Source organism: Spinacia oleracea, chromosome 2, assembly GCF_020520425.1.
Source record: "Spinacia oleracea cultivar Varoflay chromosome 2, BTI_SOV_V1, whole genome shotgun sequence".
In the NCBI taxonomy this organism is placed as follows: domain Eukaryota; kingdom Viridiplantae; phylum Streptophyta; class Magnoliopsida; order Caryophyllales; family Amaranthaceae; genus Spinacia; species Spinacia oleracea.
Genome location: NC_079488.1, coordinates 77,570,411 through 77,594,270, shown reverse-complemented (window position 1 = coordinate 77,594,270; position 23,860 = coordinate 77,570,411). Strand labels below are relative to the sequence as shown.

Below are 23,860 nucleotides of genomic sequence, written 5' to 3'. Positions count from 1 at the left end.
TAATATTTATATTTCCGATACGATCCATATTTCCGTTTCTGGAAATATCATCGTTTCCGGAGTATTCATTTCTTGCCTGTGACGATCTCAGCTCCCACTGAAACCAAGATCTGTCGATTCCGAATATCCATAGATGGAGTATTTAATGCCATTAAATACTTGATCCGTTTACGTACTATTTGTGTGACCCTACGGGTTCAGTCAAGAGTAAGCTGTGGATTAATATCATTAATTCCACTTGAACTGAAGCGGCCTCTAGCTAGGCATTCAGCTCACTTGATCTCACTGAATTATTAACTTGTTGATTAATACTGAACCGCACTTATTAGACTTAACATAGAATGCATACTTGGACCAAGGGCATTATTTCCTTCACCTACAAGGTCACACCAATGGCACGTAACAGATCACCGGATTAAATGAATCGGAAATTCATTTAATAGCTTTTCGGAAATCAGTTTTGGAAAACATATTATACGATACGACCTTGCATCGGAATCGTATATCATGTTGCACATATTCGTAAGCTAGGAGAAACGAATAATCTTACCGTACGACGTTGGATCGTCAAGTACGACACGATAAATAAATTATCGAAAGACAATTTTAGACGCAATACGAAGAGCAGCCCACAAGCCGAATGCACGAAGCATTCGAGGCCCATGGGCGCATGGTGCGCAGCAACATAGCACAGCAACGTTGGCCCAAAGCCAAGCGGTTGCGTGTGCGCGCGGGCCAAAGGCAACAACGCAGCAGCAGCGCGCGGCCCATGGCCCAGCTGGCTGTGTGCTTGCTTGTCGATTGCCGTGTGGGCTTGCTGGCCGGTCATGGCCTTTTGGCTTGGCCGGTTGGTTGCTAGGTTATTCTAATAACCTTTACACTCATGTTTTCCAGACAACTAATCACTCTCTAACCCTGGACACTCAGAGAACCCTAATTCTCTATGTGCCTCCAAAAGTTAGTTCTTCCCAAAAAGCAAAAACTCTTGATTGATTGTCTAAGCTACGGTTATCAAGACGGATATGATCGTGTCGGTGAACCAAGTAGAGGAACGACAAGTGGAGTTCTAAGTTCGTGTTCGTTGACAGATTACTAGGGAAATACGCTTCGAATGTAAGTATGCTTACTTTGTGCTTTATACATGTTTCCTGGCTTTGGGGATTGTTTTCCCACATGTTATTATGTTTAACTGTATTCCCCTACACAAATATCCTAAGAGATTAACTCCTAGTAGATTTCTATCTCTATCACTAAACATTTTAATAACTACTCCAGGTTAATAATATTATCTCGTATCACATAATATTAATCTCATACTTCCTCCTTTTTAAAAATTTTTGCAACACTTTGATTAGCACGTTTGCCAATACACAACTTTGACCGTAAATATCTCTAATCACACTTCTTTTTTAATCTTAAAATCTAATATTATAAAAATATACAATGAAATCAATCCACTAACATTTTACTTATAACATTCGCTTTTAATAATGTTATAACAGACGCAAAGAAAGATTAAATAATGTAATAAAGAACGTAGAGATTTAGCGTGATTCACTAACAATGTGTTAGCTACGTCCACAGGCAGAGAGGAGGAAAGTTTTATTGATCTTGAGGAGGACAGAGTACAGAATACGACTAGGTTATGACCTAGGGAATTTATATAGCACTCTCTAGACAGATGCGGAAAAGCCCAGAAAATAGACCCAAAACAGATAACCCTAGTCCAAAATAACAGATATCGTAAAGTTCGGGGGCATTGCCCCCAAACCCCTAAACCAAGGGCGTCGTTCCTGGACCCCGACTCGCTGACCGGCAACGAGATTCCCTTGCTGGGACGTTGCAGTAAAGGGTTTGACCGATTCAAGGCATATACTAATAAGTAAATTAGTAAAAACTTATGATCAAAGTTAGTAAATAAATAGTACTCCCCCCGTTTCAAATGTTAGTTACGTTTGGATTTTGGCACGTTTATTAACGTATAATTAAGATTTTTTTATTTTTTTATTTTAAATGTTCTAGATTCCATCATAAATCTGATTCCAGCTTTCCAAATTATGACATTTATTACTCTCTTTGAATATAGTGCAAATCTGCTTTCATCTTTTATTAAAAAAATTATACCTCAATCCACTAATCATTGAAACAACCAATAAGATAGTTTTATTATCAAAATGAACCAATAATTAAAAATCACACAGATTGGTAACTTGTCATAATGTGACTTTTGGTTGCATGAGATTTATTGAGTTGAAAAGTTGACCAATTAGAAATAAAAGTTGGCTCAAAAAATAATAATTGTAACAAGTTTATAAATAGAAAGATTTTTTATGTAACAAACATTTTGAAACGCTATTAAAGGAATACGTAACAAACATTTTGAAACGGATGGAGTAACAAAATTATAATTTTTTTTAAAAGGAATGAAATATTAAAATGCAAATGTAACGGGTCGGGGCGACTCGAGGCGTCGACCTGGGCCAATGACTAGCGGGGGATTATTTCGGATAGGCTACGCAAAAAGAGAAAAACTGCCCGCCCACAGGAATGTAAACAAAGAAAAACTCTGCTCCTAATATTCTTGCCAAACATCACAATTACAATTCCTTCCGATCTGTAATACGCAGTCGTCTTTATCTTACCTTCACAAGCTCATCAATGGCTTCCCCATACGATCCCTTCAAACAGTAAGAGCTTCCCACCCCCCTTCAATTCTTTATCTTCTCTTTCTTTACTAATTTTGTAATTTTGGGTTTCAATTCCTTCTAATTTAAAGGGAGCCAATAAAGCAGCAACAACACAAGAAAAAGGGGCCGAATTTCTTACTCATGCTCCCTCTTATCTACGCTCCTGTTCTTCCTCTTAGTAATTCCCTTTTTTCTCTCTAATTTCTTAAATTACTTTTCTGGGTTTTGTTTGTCTTAATTTGGGTTTAATTGTTTTTGTAATTTTTTGATTTTGTGGGTGCAGTTAGAATAACACTGAGGCATAAACCTGTTATTAGGGATCGTTTATTTACAGGTGTTCTTATTGGAGCTTTTATCCATGGAGCTTATCTCGTGTATCCTTTTCGGTTTCTGATCTTTAAAGTTTCTGTTTTTTGGAATTTCATGTGTATGCCTGCTAGTAGTCTATTTTTGTTACTTTACAATTGGTTTGTATGAGATCAATTGTTTATTTTGGCTTCAAATTGAATGCTTCATTCTGTCTTTTGATTGTTTTGTTTGAAAATGGAATTGGCAATATTTTGTTGTTTGGTCTTTTGCTTTGTATTAGCGATCTATGCGGGCTTTAGGATTGAAATTCATTATGTTTCCAGACATTGCAATGATTTTGAACGCTTCGAAGTTGGATTAGAAGTATGAAGGAGAGGTTGTTTGTGTTTCTATAGAATTATGAGATAAATGCAGCGAATTAGAGAGGAGGGGGGAAATGTATGGTGGATTAGGGTATGGATTGTTTGATGAGGTGTAGGGAGTTAAGTGTGGTTTCTCTGTGATGATAGATTGTGGACCAAGCTGCGTCAAGTTATTGGTTGTGGATTGTGAACTGAGCTACCACCATGTTTATTGTTTATGGATCTCAAGTACTCACAAAGAACACTTCATGCTCAATACTTTGACATGAAACGATTTATTTTGGACCAAGACGTGCTCAATTATCTGCAGAATGTACAAGTATGACATTCAAACGTGCTCAATAAATCCTTGATGCCAGACGTGCAGTAGGAGCTGAGTCTGAGTACAACCTTATACGACATCTTTTTATAGGCTCAGTTGCTTCATTCATGAGCAATAACTTCTTGACGTAGACATAAACTTGATTGCTAACTCATTAGGGATGTATGGTGGTCTTGCTTAATTTGCATGTTAATGTGCTCAAAATGATATAGTTGCCACCAATCCTACATACATCATAAGAGAACTTGTAGAGGCCTTTGATTCATTAGATGCATCTCAGTACCATTGGTGATTGTCACTGAAAGTTGACATCTTTGTAAGAGAAATATGGAGTAGTATATTAGTGGTGCAAGATTTGCGTGATTCAGTTATTTCAGTGTGTACGTGGAAAAGTTGATGTGGCAAATACATATGAGGGTTTATTATGCAAGAATAGCTTATCAAACTGGAATACAGGGATGGATGGTGGAGGATTGTTGTGATGTATATCACAGGGATGGATGGATGGTGGAATTAGATACTTCAGATTTCGATGTATGATTTCATTTTCTCATGAATTACAAATAAGTACTACTCCGATGCCAACAATTTTTAAGTAAGGTCGTCTGATCAGAATTTCTAAATAGGCATTTTATAGTCATACAACTCTACTCCTCAAGCATGGAATATACTGCTGGCTGCTGCCAGCTATTATCTTTTCTGTTACTCTGTGGGGAAAATACAGAGAGTATACCTCTGGAATTCACGGTAACTATACATTGAAATAAAACTAGTACATTGACTGCATGTTTTAGCAAGTGGACTGGTGTGCTTGGGTAGGTAGCTGGGAGACGTTTACCTGATGTTTTTGTCTTGAATTATTAATGGTCGATCACAGGATACTTTCATACCTTATATGCACCAGATTTTTGCGTACCAGGATGCCAGCATAATTGAGGGACGTAGTAATACTGAAAGCCAAGCATCTCATAAACAAATGACATTGTAGTTGGTATTGTTATTTATCATGTGTCGTCATCATATAAGCTTATGGTCTCCAAGTCTATTCGTGGTTTGATTTCTGTTTGGTGTTATTTCACATATCCTGGTGTGGTTCGCAATTCACCCCATCATTTGGTAGCCCGAAAATGATAGGAAAAGGTCATGTTAATCACATTATTTTTTCATGTTGCTTTCTTTGGTCTTCAATCTCCATTTCTCTATCATGGCAATTTAATTTAACCAGTATGCAGACAAATGGTTCCAAAGTCTCATTTCTGATGTCAATCGTCCGTTCCACCTTCCCCTTATTTCCGGTCCCCACACTTTGTTTTCTTTTTATGGTTTTCTGTTTTGTTTTTGTTTGTGAAATCGACCTTTCTTCTACATTGTTCTTAATTCACCCATGTGATAGATATTTTCATCATTTTCCATATTGCTTTTGTTGAATTTCTCATGTTATGATGAGAAAGGAAATGGACTTTGCTTTTTTGTTAACCTCTGGTGTGTCTCTCACTGACAATGAGATTTTGGCCTTGCTTTTACATTGTTTTTTCGTAATCATCTTCTAGTTTTGCACTTTAACATGCATGGTTAATTTTCGTGGTTGTTGAAACCCCAAGGCAGAAGCCTTGATTGGACATTAATTAGATACCGAAAATTTGAATTATACGATTCATTTATGAGCATTTGTCTTTTGTCTTCTGTTTTCTGTATTCTGGAGTTGAGCTACTTTTGACTTGCTGAACTATTCAGCAGTTTTATATTGATTTCATGAAGTCATCCATTTACTGAGTATCAAGTTTTATATTGATCTGAAACAGCTAATGTCTCTAAGAAGTAAGAACATACAATGGTTATATTGTTTCATCATCTCCTTTTTCGCCTTTTCTTGACTGGAATATTCAGAACTGATCTTTATGATGTCGAGAGCAAGTAGAGCAGGTGAACCAACACCAGGTCTCCTGAGTCCCGAGGCTTGTAAGTATGACATTACTCAGTTGACCGTGAAGACAATCTTAAAGCTCGACTTTACTGGTTCGAATTTTCTGAGGATTCTTGATGATCATTCTTCTTCTTCTTCTCCTTCTCCAATTACCGCTTCTTGCAGTTTTAGGAGTAAAATGGCTTTATTTTAATTTTCTTGAAACCAAATAATCTCAAATGAGTATCATGGTTACAACCATGATGAGTTACTATTTTGATTAGCAATATTTGACATTCTTTCAGAGCTTAGTATTGGACGAATTTGAGTTCATACCAGGATCAATCATTTGGCTTATTAGCTTACTGATTATGATCAGATTACTGATACAAATGTGCTCTTGTTTCTTTTGGTTCAAGTCACAACTTTTATATATTTTGGTTAGGACCGAGGGTTTGTGTACGATAGGTTCGTATTACTCCGTACGTACAAGTTACCAACATCATAAGTTCAGGCTTTTGGTCATTCGAAAGGGTGTTAGGGGCCAGTTTTGAGGTTGAGGAATTGAAACTTTGAACGGTTGCAAAAGGTGAACGTCGAGGTCATTGGGGTTGGCTACTTGGTCAAGTTGAAACCTAACCTAAACCTGTTCATTAATTAGCCTTGTTTGTACTTTGTGACTTTGTCGTACCATGTCAAGCTAGTTTAACTTTTCACATCACAATTCGACCCTTTTAACAAATGGTCCATGAATGGATGGTTTTGTTGCCGAATAACAAAACTTAATTTGTTCCGGGCTTTCCCACTTGTTGTTGTGCTGATGTATCATACTTCCTTTTTTTTTTTTTTTTTTTTTAATACTCGTAATGTTTGAACATTTTACATATTTTACTTTGACTATTATCGTCGATTTCTATGTAAGATAAAATATAGTCAGATCTTGTTAGATTCGTTTCGATACGTATTTTAGAATACGGCCATAAGATTCTACAGATTTTGCAGAAGGAGGGTTCTTTGATAATATTTGCAAGATGTTAACCATTTTTCAATAGAAAACACTTAAAACTAAACTATTTAAATAATTATCCATCTAATTGGCGTTAAATCATTAATTATATACTTGTTGTGAAATATTACGTGGATGTACATTATACCTCTAATATCTTTCTGGATGTACATTAGGATTTATTGTTTTTCAAAGAAACCCTATTTTATTGTATGTATATTAGTATATATACTCTATTGTTCAGGGAATAAGATACACAGTTGGTCTCTCCCAATTTCTCTTTCTCTTTGTTTCACAACACATTGAGATACGGTATGTCTGAATCCTATACTATTATTAATTCAATTTTTGTTTGATGATTATCCGTTAGTTAATTTGTAACGTATGAGATTCTTGAGATACATGGCAAAAAACATTTGGATTTTGGGGAATTAATCTGGTTGAATCGCATGATTCATATTAGGAATTGCGATTTATTAACGAGCAACAATTATGTTATACTCTTTGGCACAATACTCGTATTTGTTATTATTGGGTCACAATCAAGATCAGTTTATGATTTCCGGAATTATTTGATTTGGTGGATTAGAAATATGGGAATGAATTAGATGTGGTTCTTTATCATTGAGCGGCAATTTCCACTGACTTATAAAATATGCATACGTTTGCTTAATTTGTGGAATCTGATTAGTTTTTGGAGTTCTAAGGATTTGTTGGTCTTATGTAATCAATGTATTATTACTATTAATCTACTGTATCATACTATCATGTATTGATCATACTGATAATATTTAGCCATTTATACTTTTTCTGCTACGAAATGCCCGAGTTATTAAGTGGGGATGAAATGGTCACACTAAATTTAGTAAAATTAGCCTTAGGCACGACGGCCCGACCCGGCACGAAAGTCCGTGGACTTGGGGCGGGCCTGGGCCCTTTTTAACTTTTTGGCCCGGCCCGATACGGTACGAAACAACGTGGGTCCGGCCCGGTTAGGCCACGGCCCGTGGGCTTGACCCGAAGCCCGGCCCGGCCCACGACCATCTTTAGTATATCGCACTTCTCCCTTAAAATATGAGCACCTAACTTTTATACATGATGTAAATTGAGTGGAGTTAATCCATGTACGCATATAAATATCTTGATTGAGGCAATCATATATTAGCACACAAGAAAATAAATAAGAAGAAAAGTAACTGCACAATACATACATGTACTCCCCATTGATATTGATAATCTCCGGACGAGAACAAAAATACATGTGAAAGTGTATTAAGTTGGTGAATAATTTGATGTCCCTGTATATTTTCCCAACTTAGAACTTAGAAGGAGAATGATTGGAATAAGTTGGCAAAATTGAAATGAAAAAATCGATCCCCATATTAGTAAGTTACATGCCAACTTTATGTTCTCAAAGATAAGTTTGAACACAAATCACTATGGTAAGTTTGATCTTAAAATCTAAAAATCGTTTTACGATTCTAACTAAATCTTGATCTTAATAGAATCATAAGATTTTACTTACCGTTTGAATCGGTCACCTATTTAAGCTTGTAAAATCGTAAGATTGTAAGATTTGAATCACGATATTAAAAATCATGTTTGTTGCATGGGAAACTTTCTAGTAGACATGCAACGATTAGAAGGTTTGAAAACCAAAGAAAAAGATCTTTGACGTCTCTCATTTTGGTATAACATTTGTTCCGGTGTTGTAAAGATGGAAACAATGGGCTTCGAATGAAGGCCCTTTTGTATGTGTTGAAGATCTTGCTTGCTTGAATGAGTCGAGTCCGAATTCACCTGCACAAGAGCAAAGTCACTAGCCTCGGAGGTGTTTCCGAGGAAAGCCCCTCCGATGCCTAAGTAAGAATGATGCTCGGATTCTAGAGAGAAGTTCTCTAGAAGAGTAGTCTTAAGGCGATAAATTGGACGTACCTTGAGGTGTGAGCCTTGGCGGCCTATTTATAGTGTTTGCATAATAAATGCCCATAGGTCATTTATTGCTATTGGGCCTTGGGCCTTAATGGATGGCTGACTAGCCATTGGTAGGTTTGATGCTGTTGTTTAGAGCCATTGGGCTTTGGACTTAGTGGCCCAATTGAGAATCAATTGGGAGCCCAAACAACATGACCCCCAGACCCGGTCCATTTAGAATTAAATGGGTGGGTTTCCAGTTGTCAGAAGTCCAAAAGTTCCCTCTTTTTTTTTAAAAGGGATGATTTGCATTGATGACAAGTGTTGGGATTTGCATTGTGTCGTGGAGATCGTGGGTTGAAAGGAAGTTGATACGCTTCCCTTTTCTATAAATACCGGGCGCTAAACTTCCTTCAAACTTTACTTTCTCTCTCTTTTAGACAAACTTCCTCTCTTTTCCCGGCGATCGCGGTTTTCGAGTTTCTTCAGATCTACGAAATTCAGCCAGCTTTAGACTTCGGGAACTTGTGTTGTTCGTTTTATCGGCGAATTCCGCTTCGGAAAAAGGTAATTTGTTTCTGAATTCTCCTTACTTCTTCGTTCTTTCTTCTACTCCTCAATCTAAACCCTAGACCGAGAATTCGCGACCATGGCAAAGAATAAGGGCAAAAGTAAGTTCGTCGTTGGCTCCTCTAGTGAGAGGGAGGATGTGCCTTCGGGAAGGGTACAGAAAACTTCAAGGGGTCGGCCTTCGGAGAGGCCGGTGGAGAAACGTTCGACTGGTTGGGACGCTTCCAAAGATGGTGTTGTTGGCGGGTCTGGCGTGTCTGAACGCGCTACTTCTGGTAAGAAAGCTGGTTCTTCGGGTGTACGCCGTCCTTACCCTGAGTTTCCCGTTCATTGGACTGAAGCTGATCCGAAGGGCAAGTATGCCCCGATCTTGCATGAGACCACTAAGATCGATGGTCCGTTGGAGAAATCGGTCAGTGGTGACTGGTTGGTGGAGGCGAAGCTGGGGAACTACCATCGGAGGGCCGAGGAGCTATACGGAATCCAGCACGCCTTGGGGTACTGGTGTGAGCTTCCCGATCAGGAGCGTCCTCGGGTGACTCATCCGCCGAGGGGGTTCATTTCTGTGTACACTCATCACTAGGAGAACGGTCTCCGTTTTCCCTTGGATCCATTCATTTCCGAGCTCCTGGTGTCGTACAACATCAGTTTGGCCCAACTTACACCCAAATCTATGAGGCACATCATCGGATTTAGATGGGTGTGCGATTTTGTTAACTTTCCCTGCTCTGTCGCCGTTTTTCGGGATCTCCACGATCTGTCTTTCAATCATGCTTCCAAGGGTGATGGGTATGGTTGGTGGACCATCATCAACAAAAAGTCCCGAAGGAGAGGGGAGCCGAACTATATTACGGCCTACCCTTACCTCAGTTCTGACCATAATTGGAAGACGGAGTGGTTGCTTGTTCGCGTGCCGACGGATCTGAAGCATCCCAATTTTTATCGCCCTCCGAAGTGGTTTGTGACTCCTGATCCTGATATGGGAGGCGTGGCTGCTCCGGATCGGAACCATCACCACTACGTGGATCTCCTCCAGTGGTTTTTGGCTCGGGAGGACAACTACAAACTGCCGTCTAGCTGGCTCCCGAACCTCAACTACATCTTGCGGGAGGACATTCTTGCTGTCGCCGGTCTCAGCAGGATTTTTGACAGGGGTAGGTGTCTTTCGGCTGGGACCGTGTTTCAGTGAGTTTGTCCTCCTCCTTCTTCCCTCGTTTTACTGACTCGTTTTTGTGCTTTGTTTCTGCAGAGTACGGCTTTAGCTGCCTTGATCCTGTGATTTTGGGCATCTCTTTGGATCTGAAGACTATTCACGACTCGGCTCCTGATTACAAGTTCGGGAAAGAGAATCCTCGTAATCCTCGTTTGAAGGATTACGTGTTGTCTCCTTCGGGTGTTGCTCGGATATCCGAAGTTCGAGCTGATCCGAGGGATTCTGCCTCCTCTCCCGAAGCTGTTCCAGTGAAGGTAGTGCTTCCTGATTTGAGGACAACTTCAGATCCGGTGAGTGTTTCTATAGGCTTGGTTTTTGTTTGTCTTTTCTTTCTTTTTGGTTGGCCGTCGGCTAACGTCTTGGTCCTGGACCATCTTTCTAGGGTCCTGGGACTGACGCTGTGCCGCGTGCCGTTCCTTCGGTTTCATCTCCGGCTCGGATAGATATCTCTTTATCTAGGAACCGGGTACTTCACCCTTTCTCTTTATTTCCTTCTTTGTCTTCCTCTAGATTTATTGACCCTTGGTCTCCCTTTTTAGGATCAAAGGAAAAGGAAGGGTAGCACTCTTCTGAGGTCTTCCGCGCATCCGAAGAAGGCGAAGGCTTCTCAGTCCTCGGAGAAGGTATTTGCTCTGACTTGGAGTTTTCTTGTAGTCCGTCTTTCCCTTTTTCGAAGCTGATCTTTGAACGCTTGTTTTGTAGGAAACGGTTTCGGAAGACATGCCTCCTCCCAAGAATCTCCTTCACTTCATGCCCTTGCCAGGGCAGAAGTTAAAGAGTGTGGTGGTTGCGGAACCGCCGCCCGTGGATCAACCGTTGGCTGAGGAAGATACCATCCCCTCTCCGCTGAAGCCGTCTATTGCTTTAGGGATCGAGATCCAGGATATCACCAAGGTGATGGAGGCGATTGAAGCCGACCTTGTTCCTGGCTCGGATGCCCCTATCGTGGCCGAGCAGAAGAAGGAATCTGCTGACGTTTCTCTCGAAAGAGAGAGAAGTCCAGATAAGGAGATGGTGGACCTCACAAGCCCCAATGTTGAGGTTCCCGAGGCTGAGAAGGAAGTTCCCTCTGCTGAGGAGGAGCAGCCCGAACAGGGTCTGACGAGGAAGAGGCGCCACTCGACCTTGGGTTCTACTTCGACCTCGGCCCTGGATAGATTGATCCATGCTGACCCTTGCTCGGATGTTCCGCTGAAACGGATCCCCGAGGAAGTAAGGGAGGCGATGGCTCGCTATGCTAGGGCTCCGGTTTTGGGGGAGAATCCCATGGCTCACGTGGGATCTTTGGTGGGTCCCGAAGCTGCCCGGGAGAATCTTCTTCGGGCCAACCCGCAGTGGAGGGTTCCTGGAGCTGAAGAGAGGAACCCGGCTATGATGGCCCAGTACTATCTGAATGAGGTAAGTGTTGGATTTTCTCTTTGATAGGGATGTCAATGGGGCGGGGCGGATGCGGATGTATGTCCCTCCATCCCCATCCCCACCTAAAATTTTCATCCCCATCCCCGCCCCATCACCTATGGCGGGTACAAAATTCATCCCCATCCCCGCCCAACGGGTATAAACTAAAATCCATCCCCGCCCCACCACCCAACTGGGTATCCATCCCCGTCTTATCCCCGCCCATACCCACGCCAATATCCGCCTAATTTTTCTTATTAAGAAAACATTTTCCATATGTACGAAGTAATGAAAGTTAACTTTAGAAAAAAAAACCTTATGACTAAAGAGACACATATAATCGAAAAAATACCCGTCATAACAAAAAAAATCTAAACAAAAAACTTAAAATTCTCACCTAAATTCATATTATCACCTAAACATGCACATAAATACAAACTCACCCCATCGCCCATGGCGGGTATGAAGCGGGGCGAGTGGGGATGGGGCGGGGCGGGCGGGGATGGGGCGGGTTCAACACAAAATCCACACCCGCCCCATCACCCATGGCGGGTACAATTTCTATACCCATCCCCTCCCCATCACCCGCCAAACCTACCTCCATCCCCGCCTACTTGGGGCGGATGCGGGGCAGGTCTCCCACGAAACCCGCCCCACTGACATCCCTACTCTTTGAGTTGTGTTTTTGTTTTATGTTTTTCCTACTTTTTCTCATCTTTCCTTCGCTCCCTGGCTGTTTTCTGGTCCTCGTTCGCTTCCGAGTGTAGCTCGGTTGAGGAGAGACAACTGAGGAGATATCAGGAGGCTTATGCTCGTGATATTCCTATCTTGGACCAGAAGGCTGGGCAGCTCTTCTCCGAGCTTGTGGAGGTCAAGCAACTGTACCTTCAGTACAGTCGTGAGGCTAGAGCTTCAGCTGAGCAGATCGGGGCCGAAGTTGGGAAGCTCACCTTCCAAGTCGAAGAGGATGCTGAAATAATAGCTTCCTTCGACAAGGAGAGGAAAGATATGGCCGCCAAGTTTGCGAGCGAACTTGAAGAAAAAGACAGACTTCTCAAGGAGATGACGTCTAAATTTGAGGCGGCCGATAAGCAGAGCCAGGATGCGGAGGCGAGGCTACATCAGTTTGTCAAGCATCGGGAGATAATTCAGAATCAAGCTGACAAGGTGCCTGTTCTCCAGCTGAAGATCCGAGAGAAGGATGCGGCCATTCGGAAGTTGGAGCAAGAGCGAGTTGACCTCTACACTGCTGATCAGTGTAGAGAGCAGTATTGGAATGGCATCCTGGGTGCTCGGCGCATGTTTGCGAAGCATATGCCTCATTTCCCTTGGAATGAGAAAGTTCCTCTCTGGATGAGGGTCCAGGATCACTTGGTGGAGTGCCAGGCTGATCGAGACGAAGCTGAAGCTGAACGCCAAACTGCTCTTGCAGAGGCTCGGGCCCATAAGGCGAATTCCGAAGGTGACACTACTGCTGGGGGTTCTTCGAAGGATGCTCCCCTAGGGGCTGCTCCTGAGACTCCCAAGAGTTAGGGATTCGGGCAGTCGTCTTCTTCAGAGTCGGTCGGTTCCAGTTGAGGACTTCCGAATGTGTGCTTGCCTTTCCCCCTTTTGCCTCGGCGCTGCGTTGTACTTGTTTCTTTTTGCTTTCTTAGTACTTCGGTAGGCCGGTATTGTCTGTTGATGGCTGCCGATTTTAACTGTTTCATTTTGTTTTCAATTTTTGAGGGTCCTCGGGTATGTACCGAGCTGTTTGATGTATTTGTACTTCCCCCAAATATTGAATGAAAAATGAATGTTTGTTACTTGGCTGCCTCTTTTCAATTTTTTGCGCTTTCGGAGTTTTAAATCTTTGAATCCGTAGATTTCCGAGCTCTTCTTTCTGTAGACTTGCTAAGAAACCCTTTGATTTTGCGAGTTCTTCAAATCCGTAGATCTGTTAAGAGACTCTTTAATTTTGCGAGTTCTTCAAATCCGTAGATCTGCTAAGAGACTCTTTAATTTTGCGAGCTCTTCAAATCCGTAGATCTGCTAAGAGACTCTTTAATTTTGCGAGTTCTTCAAATCCGTAGATCTGTTAAGAGACTCTTTAATTTTACGAGTTCTTCAAATCCGTAGATCTGCTAAGAGACTCTTTAATTTCCAGACTCTTCAAATCCGTCGATCTGCTCAGAGGTCTGGATTGTTCTTCCGATCTCTTGTGGTTCAGAAACCTGGGCAAGAGATCGCTAGTCTGCCTCTTAGTTATGACTTTGGCGATCCGTGGATCTGAGCCGAAGTTTTATAACTTGATTCGAGCGACTGTTTGTTGCGAACAAGGTTTATCTGGGTATCGCGAATCCGAGGATTCTGGACGATTCCCCGAAGTGTATGATTTGGTCATTTCTTGCATTTTATCAAGGAATGGGCAAAGTCAACCTGCTTTTAGTCTCGGATTGATCAGATCCGAGGCTGCATGTATATATAAAGGGACAATAAATATAGAGATAGGTTTAATGAAACACATGGTGCCAACGGCTTTCCTCTTCTCATTAAACAACTTACTTGGCTTACAGACAGAGATCATACAAAATATTTCTTGAGAACATCGGTATTCCAATGGTTCTTCAAGATTGTTCCATCTAACTGTTTCAGCATAAACGTGCCTGGCCTTTTTTCGGAATGGATGATGTATGGTCCTTCCCAGGTGGCTGAGAGTTTGCCATGGATCCGTCCTTTCTGAACCGAGGCGGCGTTTCTGAGTACTAGATCACCGACTTTTAGGGGTCTAGCGTTGACTCTTCGATTGTAATGCTTGTTGACCCTCTGCAAATAAGCTGCGTTGAGTGTCCTCGCATCGTTCCGAGCTTCGTCTAGTAGGTCGAGAGCTTCGGACAGAAGTTGGTTGTTGCTTTCTCCTTGGAGCCCATCATACCTGTTGTATGCCTGGATCCTCAAACTTTCTGTTCCGATTTCCACAGCGATGACAGCTTCGGATCCATATACAAGGTGGAACGGTGTTTGCCCGGTAGCTTCTTTCTCAGTGGTCCGAAGGGACCATAACGTTCCGGGTAGCTCTTCTAACCATTTGTTTTGGTCATCCTCGACTCTTTTCTTGAGTGCGTTGAGGATGAGTTTGTTAGCAGCTTCGGCTTGCCCGTTGCTTTGTGGGTGGCAAACTGCCGAGTAAGCTAGGTGTATGCCGAACTGTTTGCACCATTTTTGTAGCGGGGTGTTGTCGAACTGTTTCCCGTGGTCGAAGACCATCAGTCTTGGTATGCCGGTTAGCCTCTGCACGTCTCTCTTGGTCCTCGGCTCGGGTAAATCCAACGCCGCTTGGACTTTGTCCGGGTTCGCATCGATTCCTCTTTCGCTCACCATGAATCCGAGGAACTTCCCTGACTTCACCCCGAAGACACATTTTTTTGGGTTCAGCTTCATGCTGTATTTCCTCAGATTTCCGAAGGTCTCTGCCAAGTCTTTGACATGGTCTTCCTCCTTGATGCTTTTTACGATGGAGTCATCCACATAGACCTCGACATTCCTCCCTTTCTGGTCGGCGAAGACGTGATCAACTAGCCTCTGGTAGGTAGCGCCGGCATTTTTCAAGCCGAAAGGCATCGTTTTGTAGTTGAACACTCCTGCGCTCGTGATGAATGCTGTCTTTGCCATGTCGTCGGGGTGCATGAACACTTGATGGTAGCCTGAAAAGGCATCCATGAAGCTGAGCAGTGCATGGCCGCTGGTGGAGTCAACCAATTGATCTATCCTTGGCAGGGGATAGCAGTCTTTGGGGCAGGCTTGGTTCAGATCTGTGAAATCCACGCACATTCGCCAAGAGCCGTTTGCTTTCTTGACCATCACCACGTTGGCCAACCATTTTGGGTACATGCATGGCTCGATGAATCCGGCCTCCTGCAACTTTTTCACCTCTTCGGCGATGGCTCTGTTTTTCTCCGAGGAGTAATTCCTCTTCTTTTGTTTGATTGGCCGAGCTTCAGCGTTGACGTCCAGCTTGTGACAAATCAGCTTCGGATTTATCCCTGGCATATCTGCTGCTGACCATGCAAAAATGTCTTTGTGATCCCTGAGTAGTTGGGTCAAATCGATTCGGAGCCCCGAGCTTAGGCCCTTGCCTATTCGGACGCTCCTGTCTGAACCTTCTTCGAGGAAGATATATCCATTTCCTGATCTGGTTCAGGAGACAGGGTTTCGGGGCGGGCATCGACCTCTGCGGGAGATAAGCTGCTCATGCCTGCTTTTCTCCTTTTTGCCTCACTCTCCTCTCCTGGAGCATCTTTCTCCGCCTCCGAACCGTCTCCTAATTTGGGCTTTCGGACGGCGGTGTGGCAGGTTCTTCTCGCAACCTCTTGATCACCTCTAATTCGTTCGGCGAATCCTGCATCCGAGACGTATATCATCAGCTGATGGTATGTGGAGGGGACTGCCTGCATCTTGTGAATCATGGTTCTTCCCATGATTACGTTGTATACGGAGTCGCAGTCCATCACCAGAAATTCGTCCCGAAGGGTTTTTGCTGCTTGGCCTTCGCCCACTGTGACTGGCAAGGTGATCTTTCCTCGAGGGATAGCTGCGGATCCGTTGAATCCGGTCGAGGGGTAACTGACTTTCGTCAATGCTTCCTCTGACTCTTCGAGGATCAGTTGCTCGAAGCAGTTTCTGAAGATGATGTTAACGGCACTTCCTCCGTCGACCAACACTCGGTGTACGTTGTGGTTATTGAGGTCCATGGAAATGACTAGAGGATCGTCATGTTTGTACTGGACTCCGAAGCAATCATCGGCAGTGAAGGTCATGTTCGGGGGGTGTGGTTGGTTGTCTCCCACTGCGCTGAAGTTGACTCGATGGGTGAGAGCTCTTAGGTGTTTCTTGCTAGCCTGGCCAGACTTCTGTCCCCCGAACACCACTAGGATGTCATTCTTCTTGTGCCCTGTTGCTTCGTAGACCCTTTTCTGGGGTTGCTCGTGTTGTTTGCCACTTGCGGCCTTTTCTTTTTTCTCCCTTCGGTCTAACAAGTATTGTTTCAGGTAGCCTCGGCGAACGAGGTCCTCAATGTTGTCTTTCAGCGAGTTGCATTCTTCGGTGTGGTGACCGAAGTCATCATGAAACTCGCACCATTTGTTCTTGTTTCTCCGAGCTGGGTTGGACTTGAGCTTCCCAGGTAGTTTCCACTTTTCATCATTTCTGTTGAGGCTAAAGATTTCTTTTCGGGGCAGAGCTAGTGGAGTGTAGTTAGTGTATCTGGGTTGAAGTTCACCCCTTCTCCCGTCTTTCTTCGGGCTCATCTCTCTAACTCCTACTTTCTCCTTCCCTTTCCTTGAGCCGCCCTCGGGCTTGCTCTGGGTATTTTTTGTGTCTCTCGGATCCGACGATCCTTTCAACCTTGCAGCGGCTTTGTTGAACTCTTCGGTTCTGATGAACGCATCAGCCATTCGGAGCACGTCGGCTATTTTGGAGGGGTTTTTCATCGAGAGCTTATCACGGAATTTCCCTTCCTGGAGTGCGTGTTTCAAGGCGAAGATGGCCACATCTGGCTGTAAGTTTGGTATGTTTGTTGATTCCTTCATGAATCTGGCCATGAACTCTCTTAGACTTTCGTCTTTTTCTTGTTGGATTGAGGTCAGTTCTGCCGTGGTTCGCTCGGGGCGATTGTTGCTCACGAACTGTGTGCAGAATCTCTTTTTCAGCTTCTTCCAGCTTTTGATCGATCCCTTCGGCAGCGATCTAAACCACTCTCCCGCCACTCCGGTTAGCGTGGTTGGGAAATATTTACACCAACATGCTTCGGAGTAGGGACTCAAGAACATTTGCTGCTCGTAGGAGATGACATGATCCCTTGGATCCGTGATTCCGCTATACGTCAGGTGTGCTGGCAGGCTTACCTTTGGTATCTCTTCCCTGATCAGCTCGTCCGAGAAAGGGGATGACGTGGGAGTCATGATTCTTTTCCCGAGTCTAGCCCTGATGCCCTCGTTCGCCGAGGTTCTGTGATTAGAACGTTCGGGCGTACGATGGGGGCTAGGGGTTCGATCATGCCTCCCGTCTCTTCTTCTTTCTCGGCTACTGACCTCGGGTCGTTCGCCAGATCTGCTTGATTCGCCTACCCCGAGTCTCGTATGGATCGAGGGTCTTAGCCTTGAGTGGACCGAGGGCCTCAACCTGCTGAGCACCGAGCTTCGGATCCGAGTGTTACGAGTAGTCGATTCGCTTTGGAGAGCTGTTGGAGTAGGCGATGGTTTTGCAAACCAATCTGGTTGTTGTTGTGCCCTTTCTTGGGTGTCCCACGTGCTTTCCATCCATCTCGACGTCAGGTGTGTTCCTGTCAAGGGAAGGAGCTCTCGTTCGGGTCTGGACACTTCTACACTGGGCTGCTCGTTCAGCCTTCGCCTGGTCCTCCTCTCTTCTCTGCGGTCTTTTGCCAATCCTTGCTGCTTCTCATTGAAGAGGAAGTTTTGCATGATGGTCATGGCCGCAGTGAGCTCTTCCCTAGTTGGAATCGGAGGTCCTGCGTTTGTGGCGGTCGTAGCTCTGCTTGGCTGTGACCTCGCCACCGATTGAGGGTGCTCCTCTTCGTCAGATTCCGAATCTGACCGCACTATCATATCGTCATCATTGTTGTTGATAACATCATTAACCATTTTGCAGAAAGAGGTGGTTAATGTCTTTCAAAGGCTTTGAAGTGTTCTTCCCCACAGACGGCGCCAAATTGTTCCGGTGTTGTAAAGATGGAAACAATGGGCTTCGAATGAAGGCCCTTTTGTATGTGTTGAAGATCTTGCTTGCTTGAATGAGTCGAGTCCGAATTCACCTGCACAAGAGCAAAGTCACTAGCCTCGGGGGTGTTTCCGAGGAAAGCCCCTCCGATGCCTAAGTAAGAATGATGCTCGGATTCTAGAGAGTTCTCTAGAAGAGTAGTCTTAAGGCGATAAATTGGACGTACCTTGAGGTGTGAGCCTTGGCGGCCTATTTATGGTGTTTGCATAATAAATGCCCATAGGTCATTTATTACTATTGGGCCTTGGGCCTTAATGGATGGCTGACTAGCCATTGGTAGGTTTGATGCTGTTGTTTAGAGCCATTGGGCTTTGGACTTAGTGGCCCAATTGAGAATCAATTGAGAGTCTAAACAACATTTTACAACTTATATAGAAATTAATGAAACAACGGAGCATCTACTCGACATTAAATTGTGCCAGAATAACGTGATCGAAATCAAAGTAAAAATCAATGAAATGTAAAGGTTACAATTTCAGGTGCAACTTGCCATTACTAAATTTAGCACGTCGTAATTGGTTAATGACGCAGATTACACTATATGTTGGACATGAAAGAAGGGCAATTGGTCCTTTCATCCTTTGTATTCTTACGATAATTGCAAACAAAAAATAAGAAGATGATGTTGGCAAAAGCATAAGCAGCGAGTATATTCCACCAACTTGATGCGATTCTCTCTACAAAGTTCAACATTATCTTCCGTTAATCAGATTCCAATATGCTTTGAAACTTTATACTCCCTCTGTATTTATTTAAGAGATACACTTGTCTTTTCCGGCCGTATTTATTTAAGAGATACACTTGCCATTTTTAGTAACTTATCAACCCCACTATCTAATTAAATAACATACCTACACCCCACCCCCACCTTTATCCTAAAATGACATGACCCTCACTTGTTTTTCTTATTAAAATATCCACTCAACCCCACTTGTTTTATTATTTTTATTTCATTCAATTCTTTTTCTTAATACCCGTGTCCGGCCAAGTGTATCTCTTAAATAAATACGGAGGGAGTAGTCTCTAGTCTTTGTTAGGGCTCACAACCAACAATATCGGATCCAGAATTTATAGATACCGAGATCACTATTTAAAAGTAGATGAAATATTAACTAAAATTGTATTTTTTTTATAGAAAATTAATGAAAATATAACTAAAACTAAGTTTTTTTTTCCAAGTGGGGTCAAGGACCCCTCTCACAGCACCGTGGCTCCGCCACTGACAACCAAGTTGTTCGAGTTAGTACTTGTCGGATATGTTCAATTGAGAAGGCTTTCGACCGATCATTTAGATCATGTTTATTACGGGTCTATTAAAAATTTCAGTTTTTCCATGAGATGCTCTTGAATTTAAAAGAAATTCACCAACTAACCCTTAAATTTCAAAACTTTATACACCAATATCCTTAATGCCGTCATCAAATTCTAATCCACCTTAATTATTCGAATTAACCCCTTGACGACGTCAATAAAGAGGAATTTGGTGGATTAAGTTTTAAAATAGGGGTATTATTTATTAAGTATTGAAATAAGGTTATTTTATGAATTATAGAAACTTGGGGGTTATTTGGTGAATTACTTTAAATTCGAGAACATTTCATGAAAAAATTGTAAAAATAAACTTGTTGAAGGAAACTAAATCCATTTTGATTACTCCATATATTTTATTTCATTCCGATGATTCAGATAAAATCATTTCGATTTATCTAGTTATAAATATGGGTCACATCCTTTTGATTTAAGTCCAGTTTTTAGATATGAGTTTGATTAGGATGGAGTAATCCAAATCCGGTCAGCTTTGCCGGTCATGTTCTATAGTGACCTCTTCAAAGTTTGATTAAATAAATAAGTATAAACTATGGAGTACTACCGGCCTGAACTCGCATCCACAAGTTAATCTCCGTACTATGAGTACTTAAATACTCCCTCCTTCTCTTAATACTCGCACCGCTTTTTTTTTTCGGGCCGTCCTTTAATACTTGCACCGCTTCTATAAATGGATATCTTTACCAATATTATATTGTTTCTCACACTTACCTACTACCCCACCAACACCTCTACTCCCTACACAAAATCATTTAAAAATCAACGCCCTACACTCACCACTCTCTACCCCTCACGCATTTCCCACTAACTATATTAAAAAAATATCCACTATTAACTAACACCTATTTAACTAATAAGTCAATTAAAATGTTTTAAACACTGTTGGAGGATACCCTTGTCTTCGTGATCAGGTACATGCATGTGTAGATTCACAAATCAGTGAATCACAATATCTAATTAACATCATTCCTTCCAAGATTTCTGATCGTTTGATCTAATAATAATAATACGGAGTATCTCCTCAAACATGAAACATACTTGTACAATTGTACGGATTTGATTTTGTTTTTCGTCCCACCATAGTAATCCAAGACCTTCCTTTAGTCAAACACACTCTCACTGTATAAATCTTTATTAATCATGTCAATGTCTCAAAACGTCATCGTTCCATTCATTACTCCATCACTAATCTTTACTTAATCACACATTGACACACTTCCTCCCCACTAATTAACGTCAGTGTCTCAAAACGTCACGTTTCATTGATTAATCCACTACTAATCTTTTAAAATGCAACTTAACGTAACATAAGATCACTGTCCAGTCAGCAGATCCTTACATCATTTAATTAAAAAAACTAGTGTGTGGCCCGGGCGATCCCCGATCGCTACATTGAATAGTTACTCCGTAATATTTTAGATTTTTCTTGAGCTCAATATTTGACAAAATGCATGTATAACTTAAAGTGAAAAACATCAATTAAGTTTGTCAACTACACAGACACACTACGTCATTTATCATGCAAAGTAATTTTTCAATTAGATCATCTTACAATTGTATAATTTATTTTCTAGTGGAACTAAGTGTTTCAAATTAATAATACCAAATTAGATATAAGCAGTCATGCAAGGTATTTATATAGTTGATGCTTATGAGATTCATGACATCATGCTTCTTCATAGTTGTCCTAATTATTTATTTTTATTTTTTTCAAAATATTCCATAGAAAATAAAAAATCAAATAAAAATTTAGTTGGTTTAGACTCCATGTTAACATTTATTTATAAATTAATGTGAAGAAATAAACCACAATTGGTGGCTGGCTAAGATGATAATGAGAATGATCATTCAGACATGAGTTCTAGAGTTCGAACCTCGTTGTATTGATTTTTGGTTATCCATGACATGACATACCACTTGGTGAGTGAATGATGTGGCGCAAAGGAAAGAGTACTACTTGACACATGGACGTTTTCCAAAACGCCTTTTAATATATTAGTATAGATTATAACTAAATCTATGAACTTATCCAAAACCATTGGCTATCAATCAAAAACCACTGTTTAAATTTATTACATAATTTTATTTTATTTCTCACTAAGCTTGATTAACTTATCCAAAATCAAAAGCTAGGGAGCCTTTCTATTCATTTTTTTAAAAAAATCAGATAAAATTCAAATAAATTACAATCATATCTTATCCATTTCAATTAAGTAATGTAAGATTAGCCCCAGGTCTGATCCGATATTATTAGGTCAATCAGTTTAACCTATTTAAATATGTTTGATTTAGTCAATTCATACAAGTTCATGTTCGAGTAGACCGCACCCTAGAGCTGATTAACATGGACCCTGCCCGACCCGAAAAATACCTGGTTCTGGGCAAAATATTTCAGCCCGATTTTCAGGCCAGCCCAAACTTTAAAAAAAATTGCGGATTTTGGGCAAACTAAAACAACAATTTTAGATATAAATTTGGCCCGGTCCAAAATTGGCCTGAAAACCCCGCTACTTTTGGCCCAAAATAGTGGGTTTTGGGCACACAATTTTGGCCCGAAGTTTGGTCCAACTCGACATAATAGGCAGATTTTTATGCCCTCAGCCCGGCCCGAACCCGCCTTTTAATCCGGTCTACCGCACCCTAAACACCCCAATAGCTGAATTTATTGATCAGTGTTCATGATAAATGCTTAGGTTCTAAGATTGAACAAAAGGTCTTGCATGCACAAGGTGTACAATAAATTTATTGTGCACCAATATAACTTTTACCTAATTTTCTTTAACTTTTACTCATTTTTCTCTAACTTTTATATTATTAAAAAAAAGTTAATAAATAAACGTTTTAAAGTGTTAAATGATTAATTTTATACATTATTAGTGATTTTGAAGAAATGTTTTTTATTAAATGAAATTTTTTATTAATAAAAAGTAGATAACTTTTATATGTATAAGGATAACTTTTAAGCATTTTACGTCAACTTTAACTTTGGTGTATAATATTTATCGTACACCCCATATAAATAAGAATTTGTGTTCTTTTCAACATCATCATCGCCGCAATTTATGCTCATGAGTCATGAATGAGACACCAAACAAATACAGTACGTACTAACAAATCTAAATATTTCAAAGAAAAAAAAGAACAGAATAATATGCATTGTTTAAGCAAAACAAAAGACCAATTAGAATAATTACAGATCAATTAAGGGCACACCTAATATTTTGTCCACATTCATTACAATATTACATCATCATAAAAATTACCAAAAACAAAGTTTTCATGCATGATGCAGAATCCACCGCCAAACTCCAAATAAACAGGAACATTACCAAATAAATAAAATAAAATAAAATCTAATTTGAGCAGAGAGAAATGTGGACGAAAAGTGAAATTAGGTCATTCTGATGAGTTACTGTCGGAGAAATCGGAGGCGAGACGAGAAGCAATGGCGGAGTGATACATGGCATCATGAAACGCCGCCGTATCTTTAGTCATCATCCTCAACTGTTTCGCCTTCTCTTCGGTAAAACAACCGCGAGTAAACTTTGATTTCACCGGAATATTCTCCGATTTCACCGGATTTGCTTCTTCCTTAGAAGCTGAAGAGTCAATGTAGTCGGCGTCGGCGGACCAGCCGAAGAGAGGCGACCACCATTTTCCACCGGCGGATGCGGCGGTGGTGGTGGAGGAAATTTTACGGCGGGTGTTGTCAGAAACGGAAGAAGCACGGACGGCGAAGGAGTGGGTAGGTAGAAGACTGGTTGCCATTGTAATTAATTTGTTTGGGAGGTAGTTTTTGAGGAGAGAGAAAATGGGGTGAAGATGACTTTGATGAGTTTGATAGATTGATGAAAAGTGTTAAAGAAAGAAGGTGGTATTTAAGGAGGGAGCGGAAAAGGAAAGGATAAGATCGTGCCCACGTGGCGGTAATGGTTCTCTCTGATACACGCTTTATGACTAGTTGTATTGCTTTTTTTGACCGGTTACTTGAGGTGTCCGTATTCTGGTATGGGGAAAAGGAGGGGATAGTTTGCCAAGTTTGGACGGAAATAAAAAATGTCCGCATAAAGTAGGAA

The 23,860-nt window shown here is 41.6% G+C and overlaps 2 protein-coding genes across 2 annotated transcripts; one reads left to right on the top strand and one right to left on the bottom strand.

Moving 5' to 3' along the window:
• The first annotated feature begins 2,507 nt into the window (after positions 1 to 2,507).
• On the top strand, positions 2,508 to 5,928 carry LOC110800985 (uncharacterized). The gene is made up of 4 exons (XM_022006294.2): positions 2,508 to 2,687; positions 2,777 to 2,865; positions 2,971 to 3,061; positions 5,568 to 5,928. The coding sequence occupies exons 1-4, from the start codon at positions 2,659 to 2,661 to the stop codon at positions 5,596 to 5,598; spliced, it is 240 nt and encodes a 79-aa protein (XP_021861986.1). The 5' UTR covers positions 2,508 to 2,658; the 3' UTR covers positions 5,599 to 5,928.
• A 16,995-nt stretch (positions 5,929 to 22,923) lies between these two features.
• On the bottom strand, positions 22,924 to 23,642 carry LOC110800984 (uncharacterized). The gene has a single exon (XM_022006293.2). It carries the CDS (start codon positions 23,550 to 23,552, stop codon positions 23,181 to 23,183), a length of 372 nt encoding a protein of 123 aa, XP_021861985.2. The 5' UTR covers positions 23,553 to 23,642; the 3' UTR covers positions 22,924 to 23,180.
• Positions 23,643 to 23,860: the final 218 nt, after the last annotated feature.